This window comes from Carettochelys insculpta, chromosome 3, assembly GCF_033958435.1.
Source record: "Carettochelys insculpta isolate YL-2023 chromosome 3, ASM3395843v1, whole genome shotgun sequence".
Lineage (NCBI taxonomy): Eukaryota > Metazoa > Chordata > Testudines > Carettochelyidae > Carettochelys > Carettochelys insculpta.
The window spans coordinates 95,242,898-95,257,312 of NC_134139.1; the positions used below are offsets into that span (position 1 = coordinate 95,242,898).

General features: G+C 47.6%; 1 protein-coding gene across 1 annotated transcript in view; it reads right to left on the reverse strand.

Annotated features, from left to right (window-relative positions):
- The window catches only part of PPP1R14C (protein phosphatase 1 regulatory inhibitor subunit 14C), a 65,772-nt gene extending 54,199 nt beyond the window's left edge, over positions 1-11,573 (reverse strand). The window contains exon 1 of the mRNA XM_074988708.1: positions 11,157-11,573. Within this exon, the coding sequence (XP_074844809.1) occupies positions 11,157-11,444 (288 nt within the window). The 5' untranslated portion in view covers positions 11,445-11,573. The remainder of the gene's footprint in view (positions 1-11,156) is intronic.
- Positions 11,574-14,415: the final 2,842 nt, after the last annotated feature.

Here is a 14,415-nt window from a genome sequence, read left to right on the forward strand (position 1 = left end):
TGTTTACTATGAAAGGAGACAAGGGCACATATCACTTTGCATGCAAAGTGATAAGGTTTGAAGAATGTCTTTGACCAATAATGACTCTGCTCCGCAACTCTGCATGGACCTCATCTACATCTCTACTGACAAGGCACTGCTACAGTCCCCAGGAAGCCAAACTGGACACATGAAGTCTAATTTCTTTATGCTGGTGTTTTAGATGATTTCAGGACCAAGCCATTAAGCTCTTCAAAGATGAAAACTAGGATCTTCACTTTGGCTATATTGTACGAGCACAGATTTAAGGGATTTAAAGTAACTAACTTTATAGTGCCGAAAAGAAGTACTGCTGCATTCTGTGCTAGTGGGACTTTCCTCCAGGCTGGATTACTTCCTGTCCAGGTACCCTTCCTGACTAGACACAGCAGTGCAGTAACAGAGACACCAATTATTAAGACTGGCTGTTTAGCAGGCTTTGTCCTATCCTAGCAGGCTATGACCAAACCACCCTTTCTTCCAGTTTCCCACAATAAGAGCAAGTCATCTGCATCGTATCGTACTCGCTCTTGGGCCCCTGAAATCATGTCTATTTTAAAAAATTATAATGTAACTCTCAAATGATAATCTGAATAATACAACTTCCATTTGTGGTCAAATGCATGCTAGGCAAGGTCAGATGGACTACTTAAAACTTACTAACTAGACCTTTCTACCTGTTGAACCTTGGCAACCCTGTTTCCTTCCCCCTCCGCCGCAAAAAGTAAAGGTCTTAAAACTCAAGACAGGCATAAAGTAAGTTCTGTGTGGTTCGACACACTATAGCTGATCAATTTAAATGAAGCATATACAAGTGAATGAAAAGGGAGTCTGCAGAACAGCTTCTCCTGAACACACACACGTTTGATTTACAGTCCACAGGGTAAAAATGAGAGGGGGAAGAGCCAGCTAGAAAATGAAGAGCTGACTTCAGATATCTTCAACACCTTGTTTAAGTCAACGTTTGCAAGGCAATCTCACTATACAGAGACCATTTCCTCTCACAGTCCAGCCACCAACTATAGACATGCACACGAGCACATATTCTGTGCTGTTACCACTATGATCCAAATTCCATATAAAAATCAAAGCATGTTTCGACAGCGAACTTGTCCTGAATCTTATACTGGTTAGGTAACATCCTCAACTCTCCAGAAGGCTCAAAGAGTAAGTTCATTTATAACATGAAAACCCCTTTTGCTTTCTAGTATACAAATGCTATACAACGCATACATACTATAGTAGGCATCCTTCAGTCTGCATAGACTATGGATCGCGCCCTTTAAAGTTTCAATTGAGGACTTCATTTACAGCGTCTGTTGTGACTATGAAGACCCACACGAGAGTGACAGTCCTTGCTGCATCTCTTGCAGATGTAGTGGGTGTCTGGCAAGTCCTTATTGTGCTTTCTGTGCGTTCGCTTCTCCTCTGCTAGCTGTCTGATCTTCATCTCGAATCCCAACCATGCACACCCTCCTCAGGCAGCATCGACTCTGCTGGCTTGGCCACGTCCACAGGATGAACGATGGAAGGATTCTAAAAGACATCCTGTATGGTGAGCTAGCCTCTGACAAAAGGCCTTCCGGACGCCCCCAGTTGCGCTACAAAGATGTCTGCAAGAGAGACCTCAGAGAGGTAGACATCGAGCTGGACAACTGGGAAGAACTAGCAGACGACCGCAGCAGATGGAGGCAGGGGTTACACAAGGGCCTTCAGAAGGGCGAGATGAAGATACATACTATAGGCCTACCAAAAATCCATCATACAAACTGGATTCTTCCTCACTGTTCGCTGTAGGTTTTATGTGCTACTATTCCCTCAATATGCATTCACCACACAAGCAGGCAGCCACCACTAGGCCTTTTACCAATAAACCTGTTGGAAGAATGTACTGAAGCACAGAAAGTTACCTATAAAACTGACCTGATCATCTCTGAAATTGCCCCCAAGACTACATGTAAAACTCTAAAGCTGGATGCAAGTATGAGGCAGACTATGCATATGGAAATTCATACTGATGGAACTTAAATGGTATCAGTTACATGAGTTCTGATTCCTTATTTGCAGGTGGTTTGAAGGCAGAATTTATAAGCCAAATTCATAGGTGATGGACAAGATTGGGGTTTTAAAGCTGCCAGGTTTGCATAGCAAGATAGATACTCTTTCAAAAAAGATTTAAAGCTTTTTCAAAAAACTAAAAAAGCACACTGCACAGATTGGAGACATGGACAAGATGAATTTACACAGTATGAGTCCACTGAGGGCCACTAAACTTAGCCTACTAAAGGCTCACGTGACCTAGGCACTGCATTTTCACTTTACCAGTTCATGTAGTTTTGGAACATTGGAACAGACACTCAGATTAAGAGATGCCCTCCTCCCTTGGGAGGCGAGGACGTGAGCCAGGGTGGGACACCAGTTTCCTGTCTTTTGGCCAGGGATGTAGCACTGCCAGAGCATCACTCTAATCCCAAAGTAAGTTCTGCACAAGCTTATGGTGTCACTTTCCTCCCAGTTTCCTGGTTCTGGAGCTTGGCCACTTGTGCCAGGGAAGGGTCACTGTAGGCATGGGGTCCCTGTAGCTGATTAGGTTTGATCCTGGGGGAGACAGAGCCCCACACTCTCCCTGTCTGAGGTAACAGGCCATCTCTCCCATAGTACCCATGCAGCCTTACGATCTTTTTTGTAAACTGGACACCTTCCTGCAGAGTAATTGACAAGTTGTCACAAACATGACCTTGATTAGCTGGTGGCTCCCTATTCAAGCAGATTTGTATTGTGCGACACACAATACACAAGGACTAGTCAGAGATAAGCATCTACAACCTCCTGCCTCACAAGAGCCTGTCCAAGGCACATCACCTTCAAGTGACCCAATCTAACTTCAAGAAACTTCATTCCCTGTACACATATACGCCTTCTTAAATATACCTCAGACAGACCTACTGATAAGGGAGCGTGGGGGGGACGAAGGGGGCAGCTAGCCTGGTGATTCAAAGGAGCCCAGACTACCAGCTGATGTTGCTGCTACTGCAATCAAGTGCAGTTTGCTCCTCCAGGACTCTTACAGCTGGAGGTGGGAGGAGATGGTTTCCAGTAGTTCGAGCAGTGCTAATGGCTGACTGTCCCTGGCCCCACCTCTTCCAGGGGCACAGGGCTGCCCCCCCCCATACACTGCCCTGGGGCCTGCATGTCCCTTGGCCCTGCTGATCTCAGCTATAGTTTGCTATGATTATGGACCACCTATTAGTCAATGATTAGGACCAGGTTTTAGTTTTTAGCAGAGACCTTATTCAGCATATACTTGACTCAAGAGATACCTGCAAAAACTGTACACCAAATGGCTGAAGGCCCCAAGAAGTTGTTTGCCATTATGATTTCCTAACAGGTCTGTGCAGTTTTATTTTAGCTGTTATGATTTGTCCTTTTGAACAGATCCGTGTGATAACATGAAAGTTGCTTTCTGAAATAAAATTAGTATCTTTGACATGTATATGTTTATTATAACTACATTGATCAAAGCACTTCTACTTCAGAACTCCTACTCATGCAAAGCATAGGATTTTTCATTTTGTGTGTTGTCCCATTGTTTACTAAAGACAGAGCTGTTCAGAAAGGGTTTTCTTTGGGGGGAGGGTGCAGGCGGGCTTAGGGAGGCTCATTAAAACCAATAAGAACCCCAGTCTTGAATAGTTCACTTATGTGCCCCAGTTCATGACAACCAAAGCGGTTTGTCAGAAGCTGGTAATGGGTGTCATGAGAAGGATTATTTGATGATTACCCGTTCTGTTTGTTCCTCTGGTATACCTGACATTGTCCACTGTCAGAAGACAGGATACTGGGATACATAGATCTTTGGTCTAACTCAGTACAGGCATTTTTATATTAAGAACTGAAGTTGTTTTAATGTTTGCACTTTTAAAGCCAGTCAACCTGAGAACCTGGCACAACTATAGGCCAGACCGCCTTGGCTTCCACTGGATCTTATGTCAGATTGCCTTTACCCAAAATGCTTCAACCTCAATCTTACTTCAAAATCTTTGTTCTTATAAGGTTTGCTGTCAAAACAGATTGACCCTTCCCAAAGCACTTTGTCCCTCCTCTGGAATATGCCTCTAAAATGTTTTTGTTTTTTTGTTGTTGTTGTTTTTTGGGGTTTTTTTTTAAAACATAAGTTTAGTTGTCCTACAGGCAAGGCAAGTTTTCTAGGTTTTAACCACGACAAATGTCTTCATAAAAAATAAAGAAAAATTGATGATGTTTTAGAGATGATCTTAAAAAAAAATCCTGAAACCTGAACTTAAACTGGACAATAAAACGCTAAGAAGTTTTCAAGTCAAACCATTTTTAAATATCTCCTTCTCAATTTCTCCTGCACCCCTGTGTTCTCTCAAGCACTGAAAGGGAGACAGACACAAGATCACATTTTAGCTTTCAAATGATAAAAGGGACACTTCTGGATTTGTAAGTACTTACTTACCAATGAGTCTTACTGTAACTGATTAGAAAGAAGCTATTTAAATGGAGATCTGTGGGTCGACAGCAAGTTTATCCAGTCATAATATTAGAATCCAAGGTTTTTTTTGTTTGTTTCGTTTTTTTGGCACATTCTCTTCACTGAGCTGTGAAGTACTCCTAATCCTCCTACATCAGCTTCCCCTCCCCCCCAAGAATGGATGGTTATGACCTATTTTCACTATCAGTGAAAACTGCAAATGCAGAAGTCCCTCACCAGATTAAACAGGAAACATTACCATGGATTTACTATTCTGGAATTATCCATTCTACAACTAGTGTGACATTTTGGAGAATTCAAATTCTTTCAGAACCTGACCATCACCATATTACCAAACTGCGCTATATCTTTCATAGAAGCTAAGCTGACCAATTCCTCCCAACCAGCTTTCGCTCACAGTTAATGACAGTTTCTTCAAGGGATTAGGTTTCAACCAAAGATAAATTTAAGCAAAGAATCTTATGCTACTCATCACACATGCCCCTAAACCAGGACGAACAAACTTTTTACATTGGGCCCCCACTTTTTGTCCCAGCAATTAGCAAGGCCCCTCAACCTATCTGACGTAAACCAAAATTTCTGTCAGTTTGGATATGTTCAGTGCCATTGGCTGTGGGGTGTGAACAGGGGGTGAAAATGAAAGATTCAAAGAGAAGGATATTGGTGTTTGCGAGGAGTCGTTCTAGAAAGATCCTGAGATTAGGATGGATGCAGAAGATACAGCCGAAAGAAAACCTTCTGCAGAAGGTTATACAACACTTTACAGCTATTTGGGCATATTTGCTGAATGAACGATGAATGAAAAAAAAAAAAAAAAAATCAGGACCTGGTATTCGGCATAATGGACGGCTCACATAGGAGAGGCAGAGCACACAGAGAATAGGTAGATGATGTTGTAGATTGGTAGGGAGTTAGTCTACAGAAACTAAGCCACTTCACACTGGACAGGGAAATACGGAAGGAAATACTGAGGGGGTATCAGACACCAGTGGGCACTGACCCCATGGTTGTTGATGATGATGTGAATGGGGAGCCAGCTAAGTGTTCCTTAGTTTTTTTTTTCTTAAACTATAAAAGTCACTGCTTATGTTCATACATTTAAAAAGCCACCTTTCAGCATGTATGAAACAAGTATGTAGACTATAAAAAACTTTGATCCATTTGCATATAAAAGTGAGTAAACACATAAAAACGGTAATATTTCAACATTTTTAATGAGATGGATAAGTCTGAGACCCAGCAGCTGATCGTGCTGCACTCCCCTTATGAAATTTCTTGTCCCCAAGGGGGTCCAACCTGCCACTTTGCTCAACCCTGCCCTAGAGTACAGTAATCCCCCCAAGATACACGAGGGTTGTGCTCCACGCAGCGCTAGCAGACCCCACCATTCGTGTAAGTCAGGGGCTTGGGCAGTGGGTTGGGGTGTGGGAGGGAGGCACAGGAGGTTAAGCCTGGGGTGGGATAGGGCTGCAGGAGGGGACAGGGGGCATGGAGTTGAGCCGGGTTTGCAGTGGCTGGAGCCGGGGCATGCAGTGGTGGCTAGAGCACCCCTGGTGCCCCCAGCACTCAGGAGAAGAGCTGGTGCCAGCTCCGTTTCCTTTGACAGGCGGATCAACTCCCCACCCTGCACCTGGGCGTATCTGGAGGGTTTACTGTATAAAGTATGAATTGGGGGTCAGCCGCATAAGAGTGTGGTCACATACTCTGAGACCTTACTGTATAGATATTAGTATTAATTTGAATTTTTACAGCCTTGCAATTATTCAGAGCTTCGACTCACCTTCAGAATTGATGGCAATGTCTATTCAGCAACGACACTCCTGCAGCATGCCCCAGACAACTCAGGCTTGTGGGGATGTTTGTTACATGGACACTTCCAGGCTCAGGTTGGAGGTAGGAGGGTCCTAAATCCCAGAAGTCTAAACAACAACAATATAGGCTAATGGGAGTTGGGCTTCAAGGCTGAGTCAGCTGGCACAGGCCACCCCTGGATGTCTATGGGGTAAGCATATTCAGGATGACTGGTGAACGGTGACATTGGGGACCACTAGCCCCGCCCCCCAGCCTCTCTCTGGCCCTGCTTCTCCCTCCATCAGCCTCTACTGCCAGCTGATACAGCAAAGCTAGAGGTTCAGCACCAGCAGCAGTGGGGAAAGCAGAGCAATGTGGCCCCAGCTCACTCTGCTCCCCCAGCCACTTCCCACTGATGAGTGCAAGGGTGGTCCCACCCATCCCCCAAGCAGTGAGTTGAGGCTTCATTGTTCTGTTTTTCCAACCACTGTCGGTGAGGGGCAGGGACCCCTGCTGCAGGCACCAGGCCCCTTCACCCCAGCCAGTCCCTGCAGAAGCCCAGGGAGAGTGGTCCCACAGGCTGCTGTCTGGCCACTTTCCCTTCCCACCCATGATGTTTGGGGTTGTGTGTGGGGGGGTGCCCCCTCATACTCTCCCACATCACCCCTTGACATACCCTGCCACTACACAGTACCATAAGGTAACATGTCTAGCAAATGCTGGAAAAAAACCAAGACAGTGACATAAATAAATCAAAGTTCCACTCAAAATTTAACACTTTTTTTTTGGGGGCAGGGGGGGGGGAGAAGAGAGGGAAGAACCTTGGTAATTATGAGCCAGCCATGAGAGTTTGCTAAAGAACAAGAAACTTCAAGTAAAGTAGTTATACTTTTATCTTTAAACTTATCTTTCCATTTACATGTTAAAGTTTTCTATCAGACCTCCCATGCTCCTCTCAGGCTAAAGGTAAATGCTTTTCTTCCAGCATTTAGGCCTTGGGGGAAAAAGTGGGTCAGCCTTTTGCAGAGTTAATGTAGCAATGGTTTGTTTGTTTTTTGTTTACTAAATTCCCACCTGTACCCTTCCCTCAGTTGATGATGCAAGTCCATGTGTCAGATTAGTTAAGACCTTTGAACTTGTTACACACATTTCTTAATGAGGAGAGCAATCTGAGACAATTATGATAAGAAACTAGTTTTAAAATATTTAAAAAAAATGTTGATTCTGAAGATGCATGAGTGGGAGATGCCCAAGTCCTGATTATTTAAACTTCATATCTAAATTAGACATCAGCACTTCAGGACACATCAACAAGCTTTTCCTTCTCTGTTGACAGGCATACCCGATACCCTGGGTTGAAATCCTGGCTCTACTGAAGTAGATAGCATAATTCATATTGGCTTCAGAAGAACCAAGATTTCACCTCAGAAGTATATGCTGTCCTGCGCAGTCTTCAGCAGAAATTCTCCCAACATTTATCCACTCAGGACCTATTAGCAGTTTTCGGCTATGTCTACACGTGAAGCCAACATCGAAATAGCTTATTTCGATGTAGCAACATTGAAATAGGCTATTTCGATGAATAACGTCTACACGTCCTCCAGGGCTGGCAACGTCCATGTTCAACTTCGACGTTGCATGGCACCACATCGAAATAGGCGCTGCGAGGGTACGTCTACACGCCAAAGTAGCACACATCGAAATAAGGGTGCCAGGCACAGCTGCAGACAGGATCACAGGGCGGACTCAACAGCAAGCCGCTCCCTTAAAGGGCCCCTCCCAGACACAGTTGCACTAAACAACACAAGATACACAGAGCCAACAACTGGTTGCAGACCCTGTGCCTGCAGCATGGATCCCCAGCTGCAGCAGCAGCAGCCAGAAGCCCTGGGCTAAGGGCTGCTGCCCACGGTGACCATAGAGCCCCGCAGGGGCTGGAGAGAGAGAGTCTCTCAACCCCTCAGCTGATGGCCACCATGGAGGACCCGGCAATTTCGACGTTGCGGGACGCGGCTCGTCTACACGGTCCCTACTTCGACGTTGAACGTCGAAGTAGGGCGCTATTCCGATCCCCTCATGAGGTTAGCGACTTCGACATCTCGCCGCCTAACGTCGAAGTTAACTTCGAAATAGCGCCTGATGCGTGTAGCCGCGACGGGCGCTATTTCGAAGTTAGTGCCGCTACTTCGAAGTAGCGTGCACGTATAGACACAGCTTTCCTGTGCTACAAGCTTTCTTTGATAACCACTTAGAAGTAATGCCTTGAGATGAGGATGCTGAACTCTTTCATATTACTGACTGTATAATCACACACCGGAAGAGAAATACTGAAATAGTTACCAGTTTTATTTAGTAGCAAGCTCTCCTCTAGAGCAAGGACGTATTTTTAAAATTGTCTAGAAGCGAGCATAACATCAGCACATAAATGAAATCTTCAGAATTGCTGACAAGCCTATTGTGTCCTCCAGTGTACGCTATATTTTATCATATTAGCACAGCCTCTATGGAGCTCAAAGATTCATTCACCAGTTTAATACATTCATTTCACTTCTGGGAATATAGGAAAGTAGGGAAACATGCAAAGTAAAGAATGTAATTTAATAAACATATAGTCTTTGTTTAATGCAGTAAGAATCAAAGACTTTTTTCCTCCAGTTATTCTGAAGAATGTGTATAATAAGTTATTCGCTAACATGATGAGCCTCCGGAATGCTTCCCTTTTGTTCCCAAGCTACCATTAATCAGTCTCCAGTAAAATGAGCAACGCTTCAGGCAGCAGTCAATACCAACTATTGCTATTCCTTTTACTAAAAGGCTGCCAAATACAAAACAGAATACAGTAGAACCCCAGAATACAAGCAGTTGAGTTGTGTGTATCTCAGGTTAGTGCAACTCTTAAAGCAGGGGGCTGGACTGGATGGCTTCCTGAGGTGTCTTCCCTTACAGCCCTATGATTCTGTGAACTCTGAGTGGAGAGGAGCTAGCACATGGCTCTGGGCTGCACACCACTCAGGAAACTCCAGTGCAGTAGCCCAGAAGCCTGGCACCAGCTACCCACCACTCAGAGGAGCGGGAAAAATGACCAGTGCACAGCTGACTCCTGTCAGCAGTGGCAGCCTCCCCGCTCCTGTCAGGGACAGTGAGTGTCAGACTGCTGCCCTGACAAGTGTGGTTTCCCAGATCCTGTGGAGGCAACAGCCTGACTCTTGGTTGGCTGCCACTGCCAGGAGCAGGGAAATTGACTGGTGCAGTTCTCTCACTCCCAGAGTTACCCAAAAATTTGACTTATGTGGGGTTACTCAAGAACGCAAGGTCCATGTAAGTCAGGGGTCTACCACAGGCCAAAGTCTCATTTAATAGGCTCACACAATGGGACTTAATGCACTTATCCTGCAGCCGAAACAGAAAATATCCCCTTAAAGAACACTGCCACGAAGTCACTCCAGTCAGCTTCTCTCACACCAGCATTTCTTGTGGCTCTGCTAGGTTTCTTTTAGACAATTACTTAGTTAAAGGAAGAAGGGGATTGGAGACCAGCCTAATATTTTTTTTTAAACAACAACATGTTTAAATGTGCAGCTAAGCATCAGTTACCGTCATTCAGCAACATACCGCACAAGCCATAAACAAACTTGCTGCTCTATATAACCTTATGTCAAAGGATGACTGTACTCCATCCATGCCTAAGAAAAAGATATGATGTGTGATGTAAAAGCTGTTACTGACCCAACCTTTACCCAACCAAGACAAGCTTTTCTTCCACAAGGGCTCTGGGAAAGCTCTAAAGCCGATCTCCCTCACCAACAGAAGTGGGTCCAACAAAAGCTATTACCCGCCTTGTCTCTTCAATACCCTCCTAGCACCAACATGCCCACAGCAACACTGCACACAGACACGTTAGACAGGAGACAGACTAAGAAACAGAAGTCAGCCCATTCAGTCACATCCTTGTTAAACCACTTAAGTCAACTGACCCTTCTTCATCTGATGAAGTGGGTCTTTGCCCACAGAAGCTTATGCTCCAAAATATCTGTTAGTCTATAAGGTGCCCCAGGACTTCTTGTTGTTTTTGCAGATACAGACTAACTCGGCTACCCCTCTGATATTAAGTCAATTTGTACTTCTATCCGCTTTATGCAGCCCGCGACAGGATTACAGGCAGGAAGCTCAAGGCCAGCTTACCGCATGCCATGTGGAGGGTCATCAATAGTGTGTGAAGAGAATGCTTGTTTTCCCCTCAGCCCTGTCTGGCAGATGACAGGGAAAGGGGCCGGGGGAGGGGGGGGGAGAATCACCTTCCCACACACCAGGGCTGCTGAGGGTCAGCGCAAACCAGACTTGAGCCTCTTCGCACTCCACCCGGGCACCGCTACACACGGGCTCTTAACTCCCACACCCGACACCGCACAAGCCCCCGGCACGTCTGCAGGGGCGATCCCCGCAGGAGGATATCCTTGAGAGGGGACAAACGAGAGGCCCGAACCCAGCGCCCTCCCTCCCGCTTTGCGGACCTCAGAAAGGAGAGGGGAGGGGGCGCGGGCGCTGGCAATGTCAGTTAGAGGTGGGTTTAAAACCCAGCGCTTCCCACGGAGCAAACCACAGGCAGGCGCTGCAGGAAAAAGTTTCAGCAGCCCCCTCCCCACCCGTATGCAGATAGCGGCGGCGGGGGGGGGGGGCACAGACAAAACGCAGCCAGGCGCAGCGGGGTGGGGGGAAGCAGAGGGAAGAGCCCCCGGCTCCTGTCCCCCCCCCGGGCACGGCTCCCGCGGGGGGCGGGGCTGTGGCAGCGGCGGCGCGGGCTGGCCCCGCGGCGCGCAGGCAGGTGCGGTACCTCGCAGCCGTACAGCTGCCCCAGCTGCTCCACGATCCACTCCTCCAGCACCAGCCTCTTCCGCAGCTCCTTGCGGTCGTACTTCACCGTCACTTTGCCCTGCTGCTGCCGCCGCTGCTGCTGCTGCTGCTGAACCTGCGCCGCCGCCGGGGCGGGGACCGGGAGCGGGACCGAGTCCTCCCGGGAGGAGCTGCCGCCGCCGCCGCCGCGGGGGCTCTGGAAGAAAACCCGGCTCCCGCCGCCTCCCCCGGCGGCCCCCGGCTCGCTGCCCCCGGTCGCCACAGACATGGCGGGGAGGTGGCTGCTGCCCACGGGCCGGGCTCAGGCTGTGGCCGCGGCGGGGGGCTGCCTGCCGGCCGGTGCAGCCGCAGCGTGTGCAGCCCGCGCTCCTCCCGCCCGCCTGGGGGAGGGGGAGGGCGCGGGCCCCCGGCGCGGGGGGGAGAAGGCGGGGACAGCGCCTTAAAGCTACAGCTGAGCGTGCGCGCCCCGCGCCCGGCCGGCCGCTGCCGGCAGGGGGCGTGGGACGGGGCAGGAGAAGGGCCCTCGCTGCGAGCCCCCACTGCGGGGCTGGCCGCAGGGCGGATTCCTCTGCCCCTCGTGCCCGCTGGGGGTCCTGCGTGGCGAACTGCAGTCAAGGGCCGTGGGGAATGAGGCGGGGGGATTTCCTGCATTAAACTGCCCCGGGAGGAGCAGGCAGCCCAGGCTCAGGAAAGGGCCCACTGAGGAGACGGCAGCGGTTTACTGCCGGGGGTAGGGTTACCACTCGGGGGCCATCACTGGTACGGGCACAGTCGCCGTACAGCTCAGAAGGGTTCTGCCTGCAGCCTCTGGGGTCTGTCAGATCACCTCTCACAAGAAACAGGCCTGGCAACTGCTCTCCCCCCTGCTCTCTCACTCCCACCGGCACCTTGTCAAGGTCTCGCCTAAGAAACCCAAGCCTAAATATCACACACATAGGCTACATCTACACGAGCACACTACGTCGAAGTAGCCTACTTTGAAATAAGGACATTGAAATAGGCTACTTTGGCACGTATCGTCTACACGTGCTCAGGGGCTGGTGCCGTCGATGTCCAACATTGAAGTAGTGACAGGGAACGTCGAAAGGAGCCGCCCTGGAAGGAAACGTGGAGCGCCCACACGCGTAAGTGCTCCCCGTCGAAATAAGGGGCCAGCACAGCCTGCGGACTGGGTCACAGACTGGACTAGCTCTTCTGGGGCAACAGCAAGCAAGGGCCCCTCTCAGACACGCTCGGCCTGCACAGCACGAGGTCCGCAGAGCTGACAAGTTGCAGACCCCATGCATACAGCATAGACCCCCATCTGCAGCAGCCAGAAGCCCTGGGCTAAGGCCTGCTGTGCACGGCAACCACAGAGTCCCACAGGGGCGGGAGAGAGCATCTCTCAACCCCTCAGCTGATGGCTGCCATGGAGGACCCCACTATTTCGATGTAACAGGACGTGGATCGTCTACACGCACCCTACTTCGACGTTGAATGTCAAAGTAGGGCGCTATTCCCATCTTCAGATAGGAATAACAATTTCGACTTCTCACCACCTAACATCGATTTCAACGTCAAAATAAAGCACAGTGCGTATAGACACAACGCGTGCTATTTTGACGTTGTGCCAGCTACTTCAAAGTAGCCGGCTAGTGTAGATGCACCCATACGGTATAAGCCTTTCTCAGCTCTTGCTTGGTATCTGTCACAGAAGCACACAGCCCTTTGTAGGAGTTATAGTGTACAGCAAAAGCATAGACATTTCTCTCCCTCACAACCATGTTTTCAGGACAATTACCTTGGGTGGTCAACATACTTGGATCTCTGACAAATGTTTGCAGAATTGCCGCTAAAACAAACATTTCTTACTCTGCAAAACAGAAAAGCAGTTCTGTCACACTTTAAAAACTGACAGAATGATTTATTAGGGGATGAACTTTCGTGGGAGAGACCCACATCTTCAGAGCTGGAAATTCTGATGGAAGTAAACTGGCATAAAGAGAATTTAACGGAAAGATAGAATAAAATGAAATGAAAACTGACCAATCAGCTACATAAGACAGAAGGAGGGGGTGAAGGGGAGGAAAAAATCACTTACTGCAAATGGCTACGTCTACACTAGCCAAAAACTTCGAAATGGCCATGCAAATGGCCATTTCGAAGTTTACTAATGAAGCACTGAAATACATATTCAGCACCTCATTAGCATGTGGGTGGCTGCAGCACTTCGAAATTGACGCGGCTTGTCGCCGCACGGCTCGTCCAGACGAGGCTCCTTTTCGAAAGGACCCTGCCTACTTCGAAGTCCCCTTGTTCCTATGAGCAGATGGGAATAAGGGGACTTCAAAGTAGGCGAGGTCCTTTCGAAAAGGAGCCCTGTCTGGACGAGCCATGCGGCGACAAGCCGCGTCAATTTCGAAGTGCCATGGCCGCCCACATGCTAATGAGGTGCTGAATATGTATTTCAGTGCTTCATTAGTAAACTTCGAAATGGCCATTTGCATGGCCATTTCGAAGTTTTTGGCTAGTGTAGACACGGCCAGTGTCTATTAAGTGAGTTCCTTGAGCTCACTACAAATATCAAAGATGGGGAAACTGTCCTGCTAATGAGTAAGGTAATTGCTATCTTTATTGAGATAAAGATGGTTCACACATGCATGCATCATATCATAATGTACTACATATATTTACAAGTGACGGCATGAACCATTTTTACAGTCTGGATCATCACACCACTGAAATTCAAATATTTTCCAGGCAAAGCATATATCCACATACTGGGGCATGACAATGCTAATCATAATCATCATTTTTTAAAGCAGGTTGAATATTTCCATTGTAGTGAGATCAAATACACAGAAATATTTCAGGCTAACACCAGTTTTTCTGATAATTAGCAAAACGTTTTCTCTTAAAGATGCTGTTTAAGACAACGCCCTTACAAGCCACTCAGGATTAGTGTTTTGATTTATGATTGTTCGGTTCTAGGAAGGTCCCCTTGAAACAGACACTGTGGGAGGTTTTATTTTGGTTTTGTTTGTTTGTTTGTTTTTTTGCTGTATGATAAAAATCAGGTTTGGCAGCCAGAAATTTTGTTTTACAGATACAGAAACCTAGCTGTGACCACCAGTAATCAGCTAACACAATTAAAAACCTGTTCAACAAGGACTTCCAAGGAACAGTTAGCAAGGATGCTTTTTAAAAGAAGAGTTTATTTATAACCCAGGCTCTGGATAAAACCAATAATGTAGCTAATG